The 24,991-nt window shown below is 39.0% G+C and overlaps 1 protein-coding gene across 4 annotated transcripts; it reads right to left on the bottom strand.

Moving 5' to 3' along the window:
* rufy3 (RUN and FYVE domain containing 3) lies at positions 1-24,528 on the bottom strand. Of its 4 annotated transcripts, none has more exons than XM_031305263.2 (18): positions 23,966-24,528; positions 18,196-18,369; positions 17,048-17,165; positions 16,308-16,409; positions 14,853-14,976; positions 13,946-14,010; positions 10,751-10,816; positions 10,070-10,139; positions 9,894-9,983; positions 8,301-8,384; positions 7,954-8,121; positions 5,302-5,399; positions 4,101-4,220; positions 3,771-3,894; positions 3,579-3,664; positions 3,464-3,494; positions 2,602-2,679; positions 1-1,910 (listed from the first exon to the last, which is right to left on the bottom strand). In XM_031305263.2, exons 1-18 carry the CDS (start codon positions 24,222-24,224, stop codon positions 1,767-1,769), a joined length of 2,001 nt encoding a protein of 666 aa, XP_031161123.1. In that variant the 5' UTR covers positions 24,225-24,528; the 3' UTR covers positions 1-1,766. The 4 variants fall into 4 exon arrangements, with proteins under 4 accessions (XP_031161123.1, XP_031161124.1, XP_031161125.1 ...); XM_031305264.2 differs by lacking the exon at positions 23,966-24,528 and adding an exon at positions 20,307-21,010; XM_031305265.2 differs by lacking the exons at positions 1-1,910; positions 2,602-2,679; positions 3,464-3,494; ... (1 more) ...; positions 3,771-3,894; positions 4,101-4,220 and adding an exon at positions 4,413-5,132 and having other exon boundaries at positions 23,966-24,525.
* Between the last annotated feature and the right edge of the window lie 463 nt (positions 24,529-24,991).

Genomic DNA, 24,991 nt, shown 5'->3' on the forward strand with positions numbered 1-24,991 from the left:
TAAAATTAATAAAAAGTTTATTGTTGATCTAAGAAGCATTTCCATCTCACGTGTTAGTTTCAACAAGAACGACTAAACTGGTTTTACTGAGCTTCTAATTATTCTTCATATAAATCAACAAAACATAAAAACAGCCGATATGCCCTCTTCAAACCAGTCAGAGCCATGCATTCTAAAAGTGCAGTAATATTTTAAGACGTTCGGAAAAAAGTTTGATTATCCAGAGAAAAGACTAGAATCTAAATATCTATAAAAGCTAGGTTTTGTGATTTTAACAGCTGCACTGTTTGAGATCAAATAGACTCTGATTTGACAAAATATTCCTTGTCAACAGGAGATGATTTTTTTTAGCCATTATTGTTAATGCCACTTCTAACTTATATAGAACACAACAGCAACAGTAAAGAATTATTTCATAGAGAATATTCAGCTTTGTAAACTTAAGGAATAATCTGACATTTTGGGACATACACTTATTTGCGTTTATTTATTTTGCTGAGCGCGATACCACTCTATATGTCTGTACGATAAATGTGAAGCTGCAGCCAGTTAGCTTAGCTTAGCATAAAGACTGTCTGGCTTAGTCGAAAGGTAAAACAATTGACCTAGCAGCACCTCTAAAGCTCAATAATTAACCCAAGAAATAGTACACTGTCAGTTTTTGTACAGATTAAACCAGATTTGACATGTTAACGAGCGAATAAGTTCCTCTCGTTTCCAGTCTTTGTGCTAAGCTAAGCTAAACAGTTGCTGGCTGTAGCTTGACACTAAACGGACGGACTTGAGAGTGGTATCAATCGTCTCATCTAACTTTCCGCAAGACAGAATAAGCGCACTGCCCAAAATGTCGAACAGCAAAATCAACTCTCTTCTACAGTCTCAACACCAAAGCCGGATGATATGTCCATCAAATATTGATATCATGACAAGAGACTAGATGTAGTCTAGCAGTCTAGGATTCTGGTTATCATAACATTGTCATAGAACTTAAATATTAGTATTTTTCTGATCTTTTGTTTTAACTCATTAGACTGAGTTTATTACTAATGTATGATACGTGTATAAAAAGCTTTTGACGGCACACTCCCAAAATATTGACACATAATATAGTATAATATAGTATTTGGTCAAAAGTGTTTGGGATATTTGATTTTGTCAGCATCAGCCTGAATCATAAAATTCATGCTTCATCTAAGTAAAATGATACATCACATACTGATCTGTATATGATTAACAGCTGTGTTGTAATGGAGCACAGTTGTGGCTTACACAAACAAAAAACAAGTCCAGTTTTTCCTTTTCCCCATCTGTTAAAACTAAATTATATAAAATATATATCGTCATGTGGCCTTTTAATCAATAATCCACTTAGTGGACATTGCGGAAAGTCCGTTTTTTTTAATGCATGAGATGATTAAAGTGGTCTTTTTATATCAGTAATCTCCATCCAGGTGCCATTTTACAGCTTTTTGAGTGCAGGTTTTCAGAAATACCACAGCAGCTCAACACACACTTTCAACCAGAAAGGAAGAATTATAGCCAAACCAGTATTTGAAAAATGAAAACCTGAATTCAATCAGCTCTTAGTGGCACATGTTTGGACACTGCTAACTTAATCTGATCTGAATCTGACTCAATCAGACCTTTCATAATGTCTTGAGTCACAAAGTCAAAAAGTGCATTTTTGCAGTGCCAGTTTTACAAATGAATGCCTCTGGTTTCCAGGTGTCTGATCGTCATGTCTTGTAGTAAAATGCAGAGTTGTTTCATGTTGGTGTCGCAGCGTATTGTTGGAGTAATTGAGAGAAGCAGGCGGTACACACAGTCTCTGGGAGAATAGAGGAAGGTAATGGCAGCTTGTTGGACACACAGCTCTCACAGAAAATGCCGTTGCAGTTCTTACACTGTTTCTAGAGACAGGAAAAAAAAAGGATTAGAACACAGAAAATTAAGGTTGCTTAAATCCAAGGACGCTGGCTGAGTCTTTACCTCGCAGTCTAATGACTTTCTCGAGCAAAATGTGTCTCCATTAAGCCTTTCAGTGAAATCATGACCTAAGTTACTCGTCATTTCAACCAATTCAGCAACCAACATTTCAATAACTCTTCCAGCACTTTGGCTGTTTCCCCTGAACTAAAAAGGTCCAATACACAATCTGACATTTTACTTTCATTTTGACAAAGTGAACTTTTTTAACTAAGGGAAATGCTGACCCGACGATGGCACTAGATGAAAGGGGGAGGGGAGGGGATCACCAAAGATGAAATGAAGATTTCATCCTGAAGACGACAAGAATGTCTGCACTAAAAATTGCATGGCAATTCATCCAACAGTTGTTGAGACGATCCAGTTTGGACCATAGTGGTGGAGTGACTAATAAAAAATTATTTAACAGTCCATCATGGAGGAGTGCAATGTAACCAAACCTCACTTAGAAAACATAATTTATCTAAAAAAATCTCATTTTAAACATTTAATTTGATCATTAGTTGTCAGTTCCTTTAAAAACATGCCACAAAGACTGGGCTGCTAGAAGCTTTTATAAACAAATATTGTGCATTTTTTAGACAAGAAGTTTAGAATTATCTTCCATCCTCATACCTTTGTCTTCATGAGGGAGTCGTCCTGCTCACACATCGTACAGATGGAAGGCTGACTGATCTCCATGGAGGACTCGTCCTGCAGAAAATCAATCAATAATATGACGTTAATTATATTATGGGATTTTCGTAATATCCAATATTCAACACTAGTACTACAATGCTAGCTGACTGTTTGAGCTGTTACTTCAGTTTTTATTTTCATCTTTATAGTACAAACTTAACTGCATTAAAGGTGCTGTAGGTAGGATTGTGAAGATCCAGGACTTAGCCAAAAAATTTGAACAGCGACAACTTCTCAGTCCCTCCCCCCTTTCCGCTAAAGCCCCAAACTCCAAAGCCCCTCCCCCCCACAAGGGAGAGCTGTGCACGATAGAGTGCGTGTGAAGAGGGGGGAAGGGGAGGAAACCTATCTGCAGCTCGTGCGTGGGGAAGGGGGAGGGGAGGACGCTATGAAATGCGTGTGCATGAGCAGTGATTGACACGCAGTTAGACACCCCCCCCTGGCCCTGATTGGTGCATCTGAACAGGGAGCTGTGGATTTTTGCAAATAGCACTACAGGTTGTAGGTGGTGCCAGAGGAGCCAGATTTTTTTTTTTTAAATGACCTGCTTCATGTAGTTCTACTACTTCTAGTTTCAGCAAATATGACAGAAAGTTAGTTTTATAAGGCTTACCTACTGCACCTTTAATGACAATGATATAAGTGAAAATATATATTTTTGAATACTTGGATTGAAAGTTTTTGTTCTTACATAATTTCCTTTTTATTTTATTTTTATTTTACTGCAATAAAACCCCAATCATAAACAGATCTATGTTAAGATAATGAAACATTTTCTTTAATGCATCTTAGAGCTCACCTGTTCGTCCTCATGGTGTGACTGCGAGGACCTTAAAAAGGAGATAAATGAATAAATAACATTTCCTCAAATGATTATATTTTTTCTAAAAGCGGTCATTCTTAAAACTACTTACAAGCTGGAGCTCAGACTTGTTTGGTCCTCCGCTGCTGTGTGTAACTGGTCAGTCTCCCTTTTGACTGATGGGGATTCTGGGGGACGCTGTTGGTAACACACAAACACACACATTATACAAGGACAAAGTAGACAGATGTATCAAGGCTTTAACTTCACCTTCAATTTTGCACATTCATGACCACAGGTTTACTTTTGGTATGTTCTGAGGGAGTCTCCTCTCCTTCCGAAGAGTACTGGAGTGCACGGACGCAGCGTCGAGATGATGCTCACTCCTTCGCTCTCGCTCTTTTCTCAGCTCCAGCTCCAGATTAGACCTGAAACAAGACAAACACAATGCAGTGAACGCAAGTCTTGCATGATTCAAATGATCTGATGTCTTCTCAAGACAAATATCCCAAAGACAAATAATAAATACAGAAAAACTAAAATGTATGCCACATTCAGCAGGATTTATAATTACCATAAACTACACCATCACTTATAAAGTTTACCTTCCCATTACCATTCCCTCAGACATTACCTGTGTTTCCTCAGCTGCTCTACCTCCACCTGCAGACTCTCGATTTTGTCCCCAAACTCCTGTTTGAAGAGTCGGTTGGCCTCCAAAGCCAAATCCCTCTGTCCCTCAGCCTGTTTGCATCTGGTTAGGGGAGGGGGTGTTACATAAACGTATGGTAAAATGAAATTTGACGAAAAGAAACATGGTTGGAAATTAAACGTTAAAAAAAAAAAAAAAAAAAAAAAAAGAAACACAAACAATGAAGAGTTGACTGGGGACTGAAAACCCAACGAGGACAACAGGGAAACTTTAGCCAAAAAAGATGAAGCAGGCTGTTTGTTTATTGTTTTATTAGCCTAATGATTACTACAGTTTACACCAATGTTATGTTTACATACAGTTCAAAATGTATAAATTAATTTTGCCCTTTTCTTCTTACTTTATCTTGCTCCTGTCCTGGCCTTCTACACTTGAACGTGGATCACCAAATGACAACATTGGATATCAGCCCCTAAACATCAGTTCACTCTCTGGTGGTGGTCTTATTCTTTGGAATAACATTACAGCAAGTCCACCACCTCCCTAATATCCAGGACGTGTTCGTCAGCACATTAAATTGTCAGTCCGTCAAATCTTAAAACAGTGTTCACAGTGGAGTTTCAGACACCATGCCATCTACTCGTCTTACCTTGCCAAAAAAGCATTAATGCGGTATTTTTTTTTTAAGGAATGCCTTCCAAATGAAAGTATAAATCTGATGTCTGTCAGAGAACACAAGGATTAAGGGCTGCTAAAAGGATCCATTCAGTCCACACTACTCAAAGCTGATGCTGGAGAGCCGCTGCAGGAGGTTGTGGTAAAATGGGTTTTTATTTTCAACAACAAAGGAGCATCGTACAGAAAAGATAACATCCTAGTTTGGTTACTTCTATATTAGGCGGGGTTGTATGTTTGTATTCGGTTATGAAAGCGGGGTGCTACTACTGCTGCAGCTGCAGCAGCTTCCCTGCTGCTGAGTTCAGGTTTCTGGCCTGCTTCACCACATGCTTCTCACTGATTGAAGGATTAAAACAAGTAATGGTAATGAAAAACAATGAAAGTGGAAGGGAGAAAAATGACAAAACAGGACAATAAGATGTTTTTTATAGGCAAGTGACTCAGTGAGGAAAAACTATCTACTGTAATAATAACTATTGAGAATACCAATCGTGGCTGTCCTCACCTGGTCTCCATCTGTTTTACAGTCCCCGTCATCTGGTTGATTTTCTCCTCCAGGCGAGCGATGGCTTCACTCTTCTGTTTAGAGCCGGCGTCTGCACTCTGAAGAGGATGAGCCATGTTAGACAACTGGAATCAATGACTCGGTACATGTTGTCTGTCTTGTAAAAAAATATTAAACTGGAGTTTTGTGCTTCTTTTTTTTTTATTTCAATGATGTGTCTACAAATGCATTCACTTTTATTGAGTTTGAATTCAGTTTGGTTTGGTTTTAGACTTTAAAGTGCTCATATTATGAAAAAATCACTTTTTCTGGGATTTGGGGTGTTATTTTGTGTCTCTGGTGCTTCCACACACATACAAACTTTGAAAAAAATCCACCCATGCTGTTTAGAGTGAGATACGGTTTCTGAATGTGTCCTGTCTTCAGTCTCTAGGTGAGCTGTTCAAAATCGGCACGGCTTGTGACGTCACAAGCCGAAACGAGCAGGCTAACCGCAACCATTAGCTCGTAGCGTTAGCATGCTAACGCTATGGCTAACGCTAGCATGCTAACGCTAGCATGCTAACGCTAGCATGCTACCTCGTTCTCAATAGCAAAGCACTGCTACAACACACACAAGTTCACCATAATCTACAAAAGAACTACTTACATGTGCGCCCTCATTTAGAAGTCTCGCAGCTAATCCTGCCTTGTAACTGACCGAAGTTGTAGAAACAGCCTTTCTTTTACTGTCTATGGAGCTAGCTAGCTGACATGATCTACATCTGAGCTACTGCACATGTGCAAGTGCAATCAAAGATAGTACAGAAGAAGAAGAAGAAAAGAGGTCTCACTCTGTAGCTAAAACAGAGACCAGCTGAAAAGAGGATCTGCAGCAGTGAGAGAGAGCACTGCAGTACAACACAAATATGGTGTTTTTTGAAAATTAAACCATGTAAACCTATTCTGGTGCAACATTAAAATACAATTATGAACATGAAAATGAGCATAATATGGCTGCTTTAACTACAATAGTGTTGTGAAGTGGGTGCTTATACAAACGTATATTATACTATGATATTATATTTCCCTGTAGACAATGTTAGATGACTGACAGAGCACTTTAACGGCTTGAATAAAACTCTTCCGGTAAAATCATCAGTGCAAAAGATTAAAAAAAGTATGTTGGGGTATATCTGGTTTTTCGGGGCGAGCTCTAGCTCGCCGGGTAGAGCGTGCACCCCATGTAGGCTCAGTCCGTGGCAGTGGCCCAGGTTTGTATCTGACCTGCGGCCCTTTGCTGTGTGTCAGTCCTTATCTCTCTCTCTCCCATTTCCTGTCACTCTTCAGCTTCACCTTTATTAGAGCAATAAAGGAAAAAGCCCTACATTTTTTAATATATACACCTGTGCACATAAAGATTTTGGGGAGAAAGCTAATAACGACTACAAAGGTGCTTTTCCGGAAGAATCATCCAATCATAGAGCTTCAAATTCTTTCATGTGCACGGCTAACGGCGTGGAGGCTAACGATTACAGCGTTTAGGAGACTGAAAACAATCTGCAGATTAAATCAATGTCAATTTGGTTTCTGGGTCAATATTGGATGAATTCATTAACAATGGCGCCTCTGACTGGCTTTTTCTCCAAAGCAAATTGCAGCCGAGGCTCGTGGGTATTGTAGTAGTCATGAAGTGGCACAGTTAAACAGAAGGTGGAAAATCACTTCCAGAACCAGCGGCCCCTCACACTCAGCAAAAAAAGCCTCAAAATGTTGTTCTGAGTTACGGAAAGTCTCTTTTTATTAGTTAACAGTTATTTTTATCCGTTTTTGCCATGAGTTGGAGCTCACCATGCAAACTACGGGTGGGAAAAAATATCGAAAATCGTGTATAATGTTTTTTTTTGCGACAATTTTTAAAATAGATTCTTTCATCTAGAATCGTGATTTTTTAAATGATTACCAATAATTCACCTTAATATTTTCTTTTTATACGGTAGCAATGATGGCAACTACATCATATCAGTTTTCAGCAAAACAGACCGAAAGCAGAAAATGCAGAAAATACATGTTCTGTACTTCTTTACAAATTCAATTTGATGTGCATTCTTCTTAGAAAACAATTAGTTTTTTATAAATGTCTCATGATATATTTATATGTATTGTTTTATTTTGTTAAAGAAAGAAAAGGAAAATTGAAATACTCAATACTTTTGAATCACAATACAAATCTAATCGGCACCCATGTATTGTGAAAGAATTGTCCCAAAACCTGCTCTAAACTCAATAGCGCAGCATTTCATTGTTATTTTAACAGCGAATTAGTAAAATGCGCCTAGGCTTGTGCACAGCGCGTGCACACTATGCTTGTTACACTAACACAGGGAAGCACAGCAGCAGCACACAAACATGCAAAAGATTACAAATAAAAATATTACGGTGCAAATCCACTGTCAAAATAACAATGCGCCCAATGTGCAATGCGTACGCTACGCCCAAAACACACCTATGAATTAATGAAGACACTAAGTACAACCCTTTTGAACCATGCGCCCGGCGCACGGACCCTTTTTTCCACCGTCAAACTAGCAAAAGTGGATTTGGACACGCCCTAAACGCACCTGCGCTGAGATCGTTAAAATAGGGCCCTAAGGATCCCAAGTGCGTCCTTACCTGTGACTTGTGGCTAAGCTGTTGGTTGATGACACGGAGGTCTTCCAGCTGCTGTCGGAGCTCCACCAGAGCGTCCTGCTTCTCACAGATGTCTTTCTCCAGCATCTTCATGGACAGCTCCATCTCCTGCTTCATTCCAATCTGCACCTCCAACTCCTTCTCCACATCCTGCACAGACATCAGCTCCAACTTCAGATACACTCTTCACAACCGTAGGCCAATATTGTTTCCTGGGATTCTACCTTTATAATTTAAGCACACACGAATTGTGATAACATCTGAGAATTTCATGACACTATACACATCTAAACATAAGAGACTAAGAGCATTAAGAGCCTGAAACGCACCAATCGCAGCAAAGTTTCCTCTTTGAGCTGCTTGCGTGTTTCACCCAGTGCTTGTCCGTTTGCTGCTGAGTCGCTTCTTGATGGCTGAAAAACAGTAAAACACACATGACAGGACTAAAAAATCATCGCAAATACTGTATATTTTACAAATATTTAACTTGAAAGCCAACCATGACTTGCCTTTGAGAATAGGTAAATCATAAAAATCCAGGGAAGGTTAAAAATCTAGGGCACCTGGACTTACTTAAAGTGCTCATATTATGCTCATTTTCAGGTTCATAATTGTATTTAGAGGTTGGACCAGAATAGGTTTACATGGTTTAATTTTCAAAAAACACCCGTGGGAAATGACATGCAGCAAAGGGCCGCAGGTCGGAGTCGAACCCGGGCCTGCTGCGTTGAGGAGTAAACCTCTATATATGGGCGCCCGCTCTACCAACTGAGCTATCCGTGCACCCAAAACACCATATTTTTGTTGTACTACACATTGCTGCAGCTCTCTGTTTTAGCTACAGAGTGAGGCATCACACTTCTGTTCCATCTTTGTTGGGAGTTGCACATGCGCAGTAGCTACATAGCTAACTGTAAGCTAATCAGAAGCAGAGTATGAGGGCGTGCCACGCTAGCAGCTAGGCGAGCATTATAACGTATGTTATAGGGATGTCCAGATCCGATCACGTGATCGGAAATCGGGCTCGATCACGTGGTTTCAGACTCGATCGGAATCGGCTGTTACCTCCCGATCAGGACTCGGGTATATATGTATATATATTGTTAGACCCTTTTGACTCCACACAGAAACAGCAACGCGTGCGGCATGACATCACTTTGTTGCAGAGACGCTATTGGTTAAATGCCGGCAAAGTAGAACACGGAAGCAGCTTGAAGCGAAAAGTGCGAGTATGTCTGCGGTCTGGAGGTATTATAAAGTTGATGACAACAACATTGCCATAGCAAACTGTGAGATATGTAACAGAAGTGCTCTGTTTGTTAACAGAGTTGTTGAATGTTAAAATAAGGTGAATTAAATAAAAAATATGGAACATCCTGGATCTGTTTTTTCGCTCTTCTTTATTCTTTTTTTATATATTATAGAAGTATCGGATCGGGAGTCGGTATCGGTAGATACTCAAAATCAAATGACTTGGACTCGGACTCGAGGGCAAAAAAACCTGATCAGGACATCCCTAGTGTGTTACAAAGTGATGCACGTTCGTCACAGAAGTAAAGGCTGGACTACAATAGAGCTGTTTGGAGCAGTTTGTGAACAGTGTTTTCTGTTGGAGATGGTAAGTCCCTTTGGGGTGGACTTTGGGCTTTTTCACTTTGTAAACCTATAACATGCACAAAAAGATATAGAACACAATAAAGGAAAGGGAAAAAAAGCCAAAAAGCATAATATGAGCTCTTTAAAGTTGCTTGAAGACGTTTCATCTCTCATCGGCGAGACTTTGTCAGTGTCAGAACTGCACAAACGTTTTTGAATGCACAGTGTCTGGATGGCATTTGTGATGAAAAATTCTGTGTGTGATTTATCTCAATTTTAAGGAGAAAAACTAAACAATTCAATTCAAACTGATAATGTGTGTTCACCTTCCTGGACTCCAGCTGATATGAGCTCTCCTCCTTTACTCTCTCCACATCTTCTTGTAAAGTGATGATCCTGTTATTCGCCACTGCGAGCTGTGGGGACAAAAGTCAGGCAAACACTTCTGTAAACGAGAGAAACCAGCAGCTGTGTTGAAGTTTTGGCTGTGAACAACTCTCACCTCTTCTGTTAGCTTAGTGTTGGACTTTTCCAGAGCGTCCACCTTGGCCTGGAGGTTGTTTACTGATGCACTATGAATAAGATCAAGATATCACAATAGTCAGGAGCTCAACAAGAAGAAGGTTGCTGACCTGACCCTCCCATAACAGAGGAATGGACAGAGATAATCAATAACATATATTTGATGGGAAAAAAATCACATTCTCACATTGGTTACAAATGAACACGTTTGTTAAAATATGGACCTCATATATACACAACAGACACAACCACTGGGAGGGTCATCACACTAATGCATTTTATAAAACAGAGGTGTGCCTAACCGAGCTATATATATCCTTATATTATTTATTTATATGATTATTGAAGAAAATACTGCCAGGTCTTTAAACATGTTTTCTTATCTTTTTCCTTTTCCTTTTTATTTTCATATGTTATATGACAAATCCTTATGTGGTAAATATGCTATAACCTTTACATCCCTTGTTCTTGTCAAATAGTTCTGAAATGTTTGTGAGATTTAAAAGGGACAGAAAAAAAGGGCAATGAGAGGAGATACCTTGAGTTCATGTATTATCTATGTACACTTCTTGAACTGTAATATTCCCATTGTCCAATAAATAAAGAATAAAAAAAAGAAGGTTGCTGAAGAAGGTGAAGAGAGTCGCTCACTCTGACAAACCTTAAATGTCTGTTGAGCTCCTCCACATAGTTCTTCTGATCGAGAATCGCTGTGATCTGACCGTCACTGAAGGAGCAGAGACAGAGGAAGATGAATGACACAACATCTAGTTAGCCGTTAGCCATTGAATTAATACATAATCATTTCAACTGTTTATCACTGATAAACAGTGATAAAATAATGCCTCATACTTTCTGTCACTTTCCCTAATGGAGGGAAATGTTTTAGTATGCAGCATCAGAATCAGATTACAAAAGCTATTCTATTTTTTATTTTTTAGCATCTTACTGAGCCAGGTGGAAAAGTGACAAAATATGAATGTTAGATTTACACTGAAAATAAGTCCATGGTTCAAACTAAAGGACGCAGCAGACTGTATGCAGTAATCCAACAAGAGTTACCGTGGATGAAATCTAAAATGACTTTCTGTATTAAACCATTTTTAAATCACTTATCCTCATGCTAATAAAGCTGCAACAACAACAACTATTTTGACAGTGGTGGAAGAAATATTCAGCACTGTACTTAAAGTGACTATATGCAACTTTTTAATGTTTCTGAAGCTCTGTCATTTTTCATACAATGGTCTTAAATGACCTGTAACAGCAAACGAACGAAACGCACGCTTTTTTTATATCGTTTTTATTAGTGCCTTTGAACAGCGGCGATTTTTTCCCTCGAAGTCACAGTAGAGCTGGGCAATATATCGATATTATATCGATATTATGATATGAGACTAGATATCATCTAGATTTTGGATATCGTCATATCGTAATATGGCATAAGTGTTGTCTCTCCTGGTTTTAAAGGCTGCATTACAGTAAAGTTATGTCATTTTCTGAACTTACCAGACTGTTGTTACTGTTCTATTATTTGCCTTTACCCACTTAGTCATTATATCCACATTACTGATGATTATTTATCAAAAATCTCATTGTGTAAATATTTTGTGAAAGCACCAATAGTTAACACTACAATATCGTTGCGGTATCGATATTGAGGTATTTGATCAAAAATATCGTGATATTTGATTTTCTCCATATCGCCCAGCCCTAAATCACAGAATGATTTACGGCAGGCAGACGGCGCTACAGTAACACATTCTGATGGGTCACAGATTTCTTTGTAACACCGGAAAAGCCTGTGTTAGTGTATCCAGCCAGCGGAGCCAGGTAAAAGGAAGCAGGAGATTTCTTTATGTATGGCCTAATTGTATTTTTATTTTATTTTAGAAGTTATATGCTGTAGTTATAGCTGATACTGGGGCAGGGCCATCACAGAAAAGAAGGAAATTAAACAAAGAACAACTAAAAGCTAAAAGGGAAAGAGAAAGACAATGGGCGAAATCCGAGCCAGCTTCGGTCGGGCTTTCAATAGATGGAGACAATTACGGGATTGAAAATTATTCAAAACCCACCCCAAATTGGCCCTCAGGTATGTAATATGTCTATTTCATTCATAAAATAACTTTACAATGCGCGACGTGGTTGAACGTCAGTAGCTGACATTAAATTACGTCCCCTTCCATTTCCCCCTCCAAAGTTATTATTACGTTGGCTGCTATAACAAGCTCTTAATGCTTTGGTTCGTGACACAGTGACAGTGATACCCGGTTTATCTCATGAGACATCCAAAGTATGTAGTATATAATGATTTTCTGTCTGAGCAAAACATTCATCGCGACTATATGACCTCCCGGTAACGCTTCCTCAGTAATATACAGTGGGCAGTACAGCACCGTAAAGAAAAGACAGCAGCCGGTGTGGTAAAAACACTACCACTTTTGTCCAAAGCGGCCGCTAGAATCAACACAAACTGAAAGTTACATATAGCCACTTTAAGTAAAAGTACACTGTGAAAATACTCCACTACAAGTAAAAGTCCTGCATTTAAAACTTCCCTTACTAATTAAAGCATTAAAAGTAAAAGTACTCATTGTGTAGTAAAATATTCCTTGTCAGTGTTTTAATTATTACGTATGATGATTTTTGGATTAGTATTACTGCTGCATTAATGTGTATGTTGCTTTTCACTGCTGTAGATGGGGGGGGGGGTGTCTAACTGCTTATCAATCACTGCTCATGCACACACATTCATTCTCCCTCTTGGGGGGAGGGGCTTAGGAGACCGTATTGGGCTTTAGCAGAAAGGGGGGGAGGGACTGAGAAGTTGTCGATGTTCAAATTTTTTGGCTAAGTCCTCGTTCTTCACAATCCTACCCACATCACCTTTAACTTCTTTATATACTGTTGGGTAGTTTAATCTACAGCATCATATTCTATAAAATCATCATGTTTGTAGCGTCGCTGTCCAGTGAGAACCACAGTGAAAGATTGGCAATTGTGGACCCCAGGAAGAATAGTTGTTACTACGGTAACAACTAATGGGGATCCTAAATAAATAAAAGTAACTAAAGCTGTCAGACAAATGGAGTGGAGTAAAAAGTACAAGATTTACCTATGAGATGTAGTAGAGTACAGGTATAAAGCTGCATAAAATGGAAGTACTCAAATAAAGTACATGTACCTTGAATTTGTACTTTATAATCAATGAATAGTCAAGTTTTCAAGCAAAACATTTGACAGTTTCTGCTTTTCCTCGTCTCAAAATTTTAGCAAATTCAATAACTCTGGGTTTTGGACTGTTAGTCAAACATTTGTTGACACCACAATGAAAATTGTAACAGGCTTTTTTTTTATCTTAACAGTTATCTGATGTTTTGTAGCCCAAACAATTATTCGAGAAAATAATTGGCAGATTAAGTGCTGTACTAATTGCCATAATGCAACTACTGTATTTCTTTACCAATATTTTTAATTCTTTATAAATCTCTCCCTTACATAATTCAAAGTTAACAAACAACTAACACATTTTGCCTTCGACATTAATCTACTGTGTGCCTGCTACAAAAAGTGGCCGAATCATAGACACCAATGAGCAGACAAACATTTAACTTGATGGACCAGTCTATCAAAGTAGATCAGGTGTCACCTACTAAGATCATAGTGAAAGCCAACATAATGTCTTAGAAATCAAAACAAAACAACTAAATCTATGAATGAAAAGGGAGAAAAACAAATTCAAAGTCCACCCTTCACCAGGCTGTTAACTTTATTGTGGCTACTGTTAAGTAGTGTGAGAGACCAAAATAAAAATCAGTATCAGTGTGGTTAAAGATGAGAGAGCAGCACTCACCCCTCTGCACTCTTACTACTGTGTCCACCATCTTTGAGGTACATTGAAAAATCAATCACCCCGACCTGCAGGAGTCATTTAGTAAGAAACAGATGATCAATGACAACTGAAACCACACCGCAGCTCTAACGTCAAGAAAAAACAAAATGCTAATGAAAATAGCATGGCTACACACTGTACATGCTGCATCTGGAAGACTTTGCCTTTGCATTTGAATGCATCATGTCAACTTGTATTATTAATACAAAAATGTGTTGTTCTGGTTTAGATGCATTCAGGTTATCTAAATATTTTAGCAGTCAGTGCAACGTCTAATTAAAAAGAGGTTTATAAGTGGAGAGGTTTCAATTCTTTGTACTTGGAGTAATACTTGTTTACTAAACTGATGACAAACTGGCAACCTGCCAATCCTCCCAGTTCCTCTGGCTTCATTCCCAAACTGACAACTAATAGAGGGTGAAACAGAGATTTCTGAGTAGTTTGGAAACGGCTGTCTATGGCATTAACACAAGAACAATGATGATGGGGAAAAACAACAGTTTCCTTGTTTTAGATCTGCACTGTAGAACATTTTAATATATGTAAAGATATGTTTGCCTCTATAGTAGGTGTTGAGATGTAAAGCACTGAACTGTAAATGCTCCAAACTGTAAATTCAATGCCTACCACATTACTTTAGTTTCTTATTCTAAAAGAGAAAAAGAAAAAGCTAAAATTTGAACGTGATTAAACTCCTGCTGATATTTATTTTAAAGCATGTCAGCTTACACAAACACCATGCAGTAGTTTCAGCTATTTGAGAGACAAATTTGACCCTTCCTTTCTGCAACCACTACGAAAAAAAGTGTTACTGCAGCTCTGGGTGGCGGTCGATGTGAAAGTAAAAGAAGGCAAAAAGCCGAGTTACCTGAGAGTCCAAGTCCTCTCCCTTCATACACAGATTGGCATCAATGACATTTAGTCCGACGAGCAGCCCGGCGATGACGGCTCCCTCCTCCTCCATCATCAGTGCATTCGGCTCATAGAATTCGCTAAAGACCAGAGTTAGAAATACTGTCACTGACCAGGGTAGTGCTTTTGTTCAAGCATTTTTAAACGTGCACCATGTACTATCACACGCCTTTCCCTCACCACTGTCAATGACACCAATCGACCTCCATATCCACACTTTACACTGCTGCCTTCTGGCCGCAGATACAGGACTCTGAGGTGTAGAAGGACTCGCTTTGGCAGAAGTTTTGTCGCTTCTACCATAGCACTGCTGAACAAACTATCTCGCTGACTTTGTACAGATCCGGTGTCGTTGTCGTAAATGTGGTTGTTTCTATGTGTCTATATACCTGGCTTAATGTTATCTGTAGATGTATTTGCCCGTGTATATTGCCATGTGCATGCATCAGACTGTAAAAATAAATCTCCCTCATGGGACCATAAATATCTATCTATATCTATATCTATATATATATATATATATATATATATATATATATATATATATATATATATATATATATATATATATATATCTATATATATCTCTATATCTATATATATATATATATATATATATATATCTATATATATATATATATATATCTATATATATATATATATATATATATATCTATATATATATATATATCTATATATATATATATATCTCTATATATATATATATATATATATATCTATCTAAAACACTTCTTGGGCAAAAAAAAGAACAGGGGTCTAATGAAAGACGCTATTCATTCATTCATTCGTTTCATTATGGGAAATGTAGCACCCAGTAGTTTTGGAGGTTGAGCTATACGTCAGGATCTGTGTTACAATGCTTTTTTGTGTTTTCTTTTTTTTTTTACGTTTACCTTTAATTTTCCAGAAAACTGTGCATGGAACATGTCTTAAGGGCTCTACATATGGTCTTAGCACTGGTTGAGGTGCCATTATTTTGGTCAAGGTGGGGCAAGGTATGTTCACACTGCTTTCATAAGGTGATTGAAATAAAAAGAAATGGTGGCCGGATTGGCTCAGCGGGTAGAGTAGGCGCACATATACTGAGAGGCTTATGCCTCGACGCAGAGGTCCAGGGTTCGAGTCCGACCTGTGACAATTTCCTGCATGTCTTCCCCCCCTTTCTCACCTAGCTGCCCTTTTTTAAGAGCAGATACAATGAAAAGGGGAGTTCATGTATATCTGACTGCTTGAATTTGTTGATGAAAACCATGTGTAGCAATACATAATAATATTGAGGAGGTGACGCATCACAATGCATCGTGATATCAAATTGATTCGTTGACAGGATAATCGTAATCGACTTAAATCATGAGACCAGTGAAGACTCACACCCCTAACACAATCCCACCTGAGCAGGTCCTTTCTGTTGATGATGGTCTTCATGTAGTCGGAGAGTTTCTTCTGCATCAAGGCCAGTCGCAACCAGGCACGCCCTCTTCCTAGGGGAGTTCTGTAATCAAACACAAGAGAGTTAGATACATAAATACACTAAAAACAGCTCCTTACAATCTTTACTAAACAATGGAAATTTACAAAGGAGCACCAAATGGCCGGCACAGTTAACTTCAGTCAAAAGGAGTAACTCCCATGCTATTAAATATTTTCATGGCATTGTTTTGTTCGCAAATTTTGAAAAGCGCATTGATAATATCTATAAAATCTTAAAGGAACACGCCACCGTTTTTTTGAATAGGGGTTATTCACGCCCATGTAGCAGTACTTCGCCCCAATATAGTCTCAAGTCAATATCTGCCTAGGAAATCGCCTAGTCTTAATCTGCATTGCTATTTGTACTCATTGTGAATACGCAGGCCACAAGAAGTAATTCGTTTTTTTTGTTGTTGTTGGCTCACTTTTAGTCACGACATGCTATCCGGCAACAAAGGATTCCATTCACTATGCTAAGCTAAACTATTGGTGGCGCTGCCGGCCTAAGACAATGCATGCACTGAGACAAAAATGCGTTTGCCTAAATCTAGGGGAGACGGTGAATAACCCCATATTTCAAAAAACGGTGGCGTGTTCCTTTAAGTTACGACTAGGTGAAATTTGTCTGCCTTCTTTAGAGAATCGAGATAACGGACTCACTTGAGGCCAGGCAGGTCTTTTACACTGGCAGTGATCTCTCCTGCTTCAGGTGTCAACTTCTCCACCAGCTCCAACGCCCCCCAGAATGACTTGTTCTGCCCCAGGAAGGTCTTCTTGGCTGGGGATTGAGAGATAGTGCTTGTTGAGCAATTTCATTTTGATGTATTTGGGTCACCGAGTCATCACACTGGGTATAATAATGAGCAACGGAAACTAACTGAGAATAAGTAATTTAACAGTAACAAGTGTGTTTCTTTGGTTGGATGGAATATGATGGATGGTGTCACTGGCTGGGTAAACGACTAAGTATTTCTCACAACTACACAGATTGTGGATTTTTTATATATATATATATATATATATTCCCTATATATATTAGTGCTGTCAGTTAAACGCGTTATTAACGGCGTTAACGCAAACCCATTTTAATGGCGTTCATTTTTTTATTGCGAGATTAATGTTCTGTTTGGCATAGCAAACTTTGTCGTTTTTTTACATGCTGTTGCAACAACTAGTAACGTTAGAAAAACTACAACACCACACCGGATCTAGCTAGACCGGAAACAAAACAACAGGCACACCGCACACACTTGTTTGGGCTTGCGAGCCGGCCAAAGAGTAGTAGGCTAACGTTACGTTTTGAGTGGATGGCGAGCGTGAGACGGCGAAATGGATGCCAATAAGATTCTGAATGGAAAGTTTACTTTTCAAAAGTTGCCAAATGGTTCCATTGACAAGACCAAAGTGATCTGTGTGTTTTGTCGTTGTGAACTGAGCTCTCATCGCAGCACGTCCAGTCTGAAATACCACTTGATACCAAGCACACAGCCTATGGGAATCTCCGCCCCCTCGTCAAAGCCGGGTGACAAAAGCACAAAGCAAGCCGATCCAGTTTTCCATGTTGATAGGAGCATTAAAATGAGAAAAAAATAATTGGACAAAAAGAAATCTAGGGACATTTAGAATAGATAAAAATGTGCGATTAACGTTAACTATGACATTAATGCGATTAATCGCAATTAAATATTTTAATAATTTGACAGCACTAATATATATATATATATATATATATGTATATTTACAGACTTGTAAGCTCCACCGATCGTGCAACTTTGAACCAATGACATTGTGAAGTGTGCTGTACGTACTTTTCAACCCATGTTTCAGACAGTGCTCCATCACGACAAAGAACTGCTGGAGAGGTGCATAGTCAGAGTCAAGTGTGCGCCCGAGGTTGAGAGCAGACTCGATCAGGCCCTTGATGCTCAGTTTGGCCATGTTCATCAAGTTAAGCCTTTCGATTGCAATGGGATCCTTGGGATCTAACAGAGAAGAAAAACACAGGAGAAGGTCCTTAGAGTCCTTGTAGTAATGACACAGACTACAGTCTAACAGCAAGAATGACTCAGGAGCTGAATTTATCGAGAGCTGTCAGGGGACAAGATCCACTGTTTTCCAGGAAGTAAAAGTAATCGTAGTTTTGATATGGAAATACCAAACAAGATGACATTTTAAAAAAACAATGAGCTTTTGTTGTAAAGTTGGAGAAGAAAAGCTGTGTTTCATCTGTAAGTTTGACTCTTAAAACTGACTTTAGGGCCTAACACAGCAAAACATTTTATACATGTTTAACATAAACCTAAAACAATGAATAGCTCTGAAAGAGAGAAGGGTTCAACTCGTAAAAACCTAATAAAGTCAGCACTTAAATCTTGGTATGATCCATCTATACGTCTGTGCCTAATCCATTATTTATGTAATAGATATTGTAACTAGACACTGAGAGGCTTTCAGTAGAGGAGTTCCACAGAGTTATCCTCCAGCATTTGTTTACATTATTAATACATTCATATATTTGGTCTGTAGTTTGCATGGACTTTAGTTACAGAACATAAACATCTTAAAATGGTGTGACTCTGCATCAGGGTTGTGATTTTAATAGCTCGGATTTTAATGGAAAAGCTTTCCTCATTGCAAGTAACTGCAACACACAATTTACATATCCAAGTATATAAATACTGGGATAAAACAGGACAGCTGGTTAATGAGGAATATTATATTGTGTTCTCTTTAATTAGCTTTGTAGACAGAATGCAACATGACAGCCTAACATTTGATTCAGACTAAAGAGTAAACTCGATTGTCGGCTTCTTACAAGGAAGCATTCAACAATTCCCCTGCTACACTACTAGAAAATTAGCAACAACCAACATGAGTAAAGTAAATGTTACATGTTACTTCAATTTAAGTTGAAATACTTGCATCAAACTGGTAAACTCCAATGTGGTAATATTGCAGTGAAATAAAAAAATATATAAATAAATATCAGATAGAATGGAAAGACCATTGAAATTCTAGATTATCAGATATAAAGTGAAAAATGTAACATCAAACACCCCTGACACTAAACACAGTCACCCAACACACAACATAAGGGACTGGCAGTCAGACATTTTTATTTTACAGTAGCATGACAGAACAAATGTTTCTGGCATTGTCTGTTATTATATTATATATTATCCTCTGTAATGTCATTGCAGTAGAGCTGCAGGTTTGAGTGCTGCAGCATTGAATTCGCCAACTGGCCAGAGAAAAGTCTGAACTGCCTCCTTTTCTCAAAAAAAAAACCAAAAAAAAAAACCATGGACCTGCCAATCTGCCTGATCTGTGCTGAGAGAAGGCATGGCAAAAGATGAGAAAGAGGAAAGCCTTGCTGTACAGCAGATATTCTGTTTTCCATCCAATTTAAAACCATAAACCTACAGTACATACTGCAGCATGAATCTGTTTAAAACAAGTTAACAGTTCACTGCCAAATTTAAATATCTGAATTCAGTTGCATCCTGTCTCGTTTAGTCTCAGTGAGAGTAAAAAAAACTGTTTCTGCTGGGTTATATTTTGCAAGATAAGGAAAAGAGACATCAAATATGACCTATCATTGTTGTCCATATGATTTACTGCAAAATAATAAATTCTCACGACAAAACAAGAGGCACTTCCTGGTTGTTTTGGTGGCCAGCCCTGGCTTATTTACAAGCAGCGTCATCCTGCTGTGTAGCTCTCAGACATCTTGCTGTCTCCCCTGAAATCCATCGTGACACAGCTCAAACAGGACACATTAACACAGTTCACTAGATGAAACGTGTTGCGTCTGGGGGACCTTGTGTATCACCACGCCCAAACAGGAGAACAAAAAAACAAAAAAAAACACTGTGAGCTCACAGAGCTCCTCGGACGATGAGCTAATCGGTCACATTACCTTCATGGGCCGGCTCTGGGTCTGGCGTGAGGGAGATGTCGTTGAGCTCGCGAAGGCAAAGCCACTCGCCATCGACAGACACGCGAAAGTTGCAGAGATAAATAGTCTCCCGGGCGGCCTGGGTGATCTTGTCGGTGGTGGGAGTGGGGGTTTCGCTCTGAGGCGTCAGATCAGACATGATGACTCAGCTGATGCGATGCAAAACCAACACCACCGAGGAGAAAAAAAAAGCAAAGTAGCTTTTGTTCCAAAATAACAGTGAAGCCCCCCCCCCCAAAAAAAAAAAAATAACAGGTCAGAGAGAAGAGGAAATCAGAGAGGATGAAAAGAGCATCAAAACAAAGAGGATAAAAGGCAAAAGACGTGGGAAGGCCCACAGCAGCTCTCAGCAGGTGTTTGAAAGGGTGCTGCGTTTCCTCCTCTTTATGCTTGCATCCTCCTTCCCTTCCTTGTCACAACTGAGTGGAATATGCTACTGTCTTGAGAAAGGCTGCCCTGCCTTCTCCTCCTCCACCTCCCCCTCCTCTTCAACCTCTTGTTATCCCTTTTGTGCAGACTGGGGAGTTAAAATGCAAGAGAGCACCGTGCTGAAAATCACAGCCCTCCTCTGGTCAGCTTAGCACCGGTTCACTCGGATTGGATTGCCTGTGCACCGCAGTGAATGCACTGGGTGGGTGTCGACCAAGATGGCTGACACTAGTGCTGGGTACAGCAACACATCGTCACATGAGCAGATGGTGCATGCGTAAAAAGAAAAAGGGGGGGGGGGGATCCCAAGAGTACCAAGCCAATGCTAATGATGCAGCAGAGGACTCATCTGCCTCTCAAGCATCAACAGTGTCCCCCTGACCTGAAACAGAGGCTGTTATTTGACAAGGCAATTATTGAGCTGGCTGCAGTAGGACAGCAGAACACCAACCGCAGTAATCAACACGGGTAATAAGGCTAAAGATCCTGGATGTAAATAGTCATTATGTTATTTTAATTCCCACTTGGGAAAACTAAGTGATGCACCTTTTAGAAAGTCAGAAAAAAAAAATACAAACACCCGTATATTGGTACAGTTTCTACAGGCTTGGTGCATGTTGAGAAAATCAAAAGCCACACTTGATATTGATGAGGAGACGATATTTAGGTGACGACGTTCTGTGCTATGAAATGATGAGAAAAATACACATAAGAAATTCGATAAAAACAAAACAATATATCCACAATATAACATTTGTAATTGTGGTCAAAATGACCAAGCCAACAAAGCATTCACTGTTTGTTTCTCTTGGCTAAAACAGTCAGATTGAGAAAAGTAAGTATCTATGAGTGCTGGGCAGCCTTAAGAACCAGGAAAAGTTCATGTTTAAGCTCAATCATGTTATGTGTGTCCGGTTTATTGCAAACCACTTATTATATAAATGTTTGAAAAGTGCAGTATAAAAGGTCTTATTAGGACTTACATTATCTAAGAGATAATTATAGGATTTTTTTTTCGACTAATTGATTAGCTGATTTAAGAAAAGAATTACTGTAGGTCAACGTGTTTCATCTGTATTGTTCTGTCACAGAATAATACAAAAGATTTCTTCAAATGTAATACTTATAAAAGACCAGTGCAGGGGCATCCCTGTTGCCAATACACTTGATCATGTAACTGCAACATCCCTGGTTCAAGCTGGGAACCTTTGTTGTATGTCACCACTTTATTCTCTCCCCATGTTTCCTGTTTCTTTGTAGCGATCAATCATTTTCATTATCGATTATCAGCAGACTAAGACCAAGCCAATATACTGGTCCATATAAGATGTTTATTGGGCAATATGAGAAGACATATTGGTATCTTTGGCCAACGAGTAACAAAAAAATTGCAAGATATGTTTTAGGTAATTTATAAACAGTGTCAACATTGCATCGTTTGTCAATCAGAGAGCCTTAACAAGTTGTATTGTAAAACTGTAAAATGTCTGTTAAAGTCTTTAAAAAATAAATCTAAGTCAAATTTGTCCAAATCGTTGTTAATATGTTTAACAAAATGCCTATTTGTCCATATATCATCAGATTTTTTTTAACTACCTAATATCGTTTTAGTATTGGCCTCAAAAATCCAGTATCAATCTGGTTAGTTTTTTTCTCAATTACTGAAATGTCCAAACGTGCCCACCACGTATTCTCAGAGCCAAAGTTGACATATTCAAATTGCATGGTTCGCTTTAGCAACAGCCGAAAACTTCCAAGTATATTCAGTTTACAATTATATAAAACAGAGAAAAGCAGCAAAACCCACACATTTGAGGAGCGAGCACCAACAAATGGTAAGCATGTTGGCTTGATGAATTACTTTTTTTCCTGACCGTCAAAATTATTGTGCCCTGCCACACAAAACCGTTTTTACTTGCATTTTTTGAAATATGTTAGGTCCATGATGTGTTTGTGTTATGTCGTGAATGTGAAAATGAACTGCTACCTCCTCTGTCAGCTCAAGCCAGTGAAAAGAAATAAGTGGAGAAATCAGCCCAATTACAAAAGCTGGTCAATCTGACGTGGTGTTGCCTGAGCTCATTACTATTCATGAGCTCGCCCAGTTGCGCTGGGTAAAGGATGCTGATAGCCAGGCTCTCATTGGCTAGCTGTTAGCCAATCAGAGTCAAGCAGCTTTGCTCATTGAATATTAATGAGAACTGGCACAAATCGAGCTGAGTCTTCCGGCAGGCTTTCTATACCACACTAGAATGGCTTGAAACAAGGTAACCAAGGCATTTTTTCCACAAAAAAAATGTTACAGTCCATGGTAGAACTTCAGACATTACCACAAAGTAATGAAATACATGTGGCAGGGCACCTTTAATTTACTCATTTTTATCAGTACCAAAATCATTCCCTGTAAAAAACTTGCCTAAATGACAAAATTTGAAAAGAGTAAATGACTAATACAAAACAAAACCTTACTCAACCAAAAACCAAGTGACTAGTTATAGTCGATCAGTTAACTAAGCAGAGACAGCCCTAGTTTGACCCAAATCCCAGAACATATTTACTTTCATATTGCAATATCATTGACAGTAGGCTACTCAATGCTTTGGTGTAACGCTGACAGCTCATTATTGACCTCCTTACACATGTGGTTAGCTTACTTCACTTGTACTTAGATAGACAAAGCAATGGGACATTAAAAACTGCAAATGTTTGGTTAGTTAATCTGAAATGTGGGTGACAAACATTTATCACGGACAGCTAGCTATAGTATGACCAATCCACCATTAGCCTACATGTACCATAGCAACCTGCAGTGGCGTTGCAAAGCAATTAACCGAGTCTGTCAAAACAGCACATGACACACAGGACGTTCAACACACAGGAATTCTCACAAAACAACTTTTTGAAGTTTACACACATTGTTGACATCAGATATGTTTGCTGATTGATACGCCCCCTAGATTATTGACTTAAAGCGTTTATCGCCTTCCTAATATTAGCTAAATGTGTTATTGTCAGTTTTAAGGAGGTAGGAACTTTGTTTATGGACAGCCAAACGTTAGCTAACGTTGACAACGCTAACTGCAGGTAACGTTACAGTTGGTATTCTTAGTATACTAGATTATTAAGGAGGGTGATGCTAGCTAGCTAGTTGGGTAAATATCTGTACTTTTAAATAGTTCGTTAGCACCTACTTCTGCGCTTTGACTCGATTCTTTCAATCCTGAAGTCAAACTGTCGAAGCGGAGTGGGTGACAGCGACCCAGCCTTCCCAAATCTCAAGTTTGAGTTTAAAGCCTCCTTGAAGTATATCACCGAAGTCGGGGAGAGAGTGTCATCTGGACTATCAACGTGTCCGTTTTCATCTGAAGAATGTTTTCTCGCGGAACTTTCTGAAACCTCTGGAAATGAATGCAGAGGTAGATCTCCCGGCGACATGTCCCGCTCCGCCATCCTTCCACTGGGTTAAATTAACTTCATGTGACCAAGCGATTGGGCTGTCAGTCAGCTAGGTGCGGTTAGCTAACATTACTGCGGCCATGCACCGCCGTGGTTAGGAAAGCAAAACAATCGATGGGCTGATCAGTTTACAGCAGAAATCTCTCCAGTAATCACTCCGCCTTTCGTCCTGTCCTCCACAGTCTCATCCTGACCCGGAAATAGCTTTGCATTAGCATTTTGGTCAAATCTGTTGCTAATTTCGCGAGAGTTTGCGCGCTGTGTCAGCGGTCCAGCAATCCGCTCACATGACCAGAGATTATGCATATCAGGCGAGATGAGTCACTAGTAGTAGATCCATGACTGGCCGCCTGGATGCTCCCATGATTCCTTGCGACATACGCCGGAGATCTCGGGCCTCTCATGTTCCTAAGACTCTCTGATGAACTATATATTTCTGTGTTAACGGGACAATTTAAACATTCAGAAAACAGTAAATTACCTTTTACGGAGATAATTTGTATGACACATACAACTTATTTTTGGGCAACTTGTAGACTACTCATATTTATGAATGTGTATTTATAATAGCTGATAGCTGATTTATAAGATAGATAGATAGATAGATAGATAGATAGATAGATAGATAGATAGATAGATAGATAGATAGATGTTCATGGTGACCAGGGGGATACCAGTTTAGATACCAAGTTAGGATCCAACAAACTTATTAGCCTAAGTCATGTGCAGGATTTAATAAGGATTCAGTTAAAGTCGCTGGT

Source organism: Sander lucioperca, chromosome 2 (assembly GCF_008315115.2).
Source record: "Sander lucioperca isolate FBNREF2018 chromosome 2, SLUC_FBN_1.2, whole genome shotgun sequence".
NCBI lineage: Eukaryota > Metazoa > Chordata > Actinopteri > Perciformes > Percidae > Sander > Sander lucioperca.

Bases quoted from the DNA above. Each gene is read 5' to 3' on its own strand.
- rufy3 (XM_031305263.2), bottom strand. From the start codon at position 24,224: ATGGCGGAGCGGGACATGTCGCCGGGAGATCTACCTCTGCATTCATTT. The intron at 10,817-13,945 runs GTGAGTGCTGCT...CTGCTCCTTCAG, and splicing joins AGTAGTAAGAGTGCAGAGGG to TGACGGTCAGATCACAGCGA. The intron at 8,385-9,893 runs GTGAACACACAT...ACTGTTTTTCAG, and splicing joins ATCAGCTGGAGTCCAGGAAG to CCATCAAGAAGCGACTCAGC.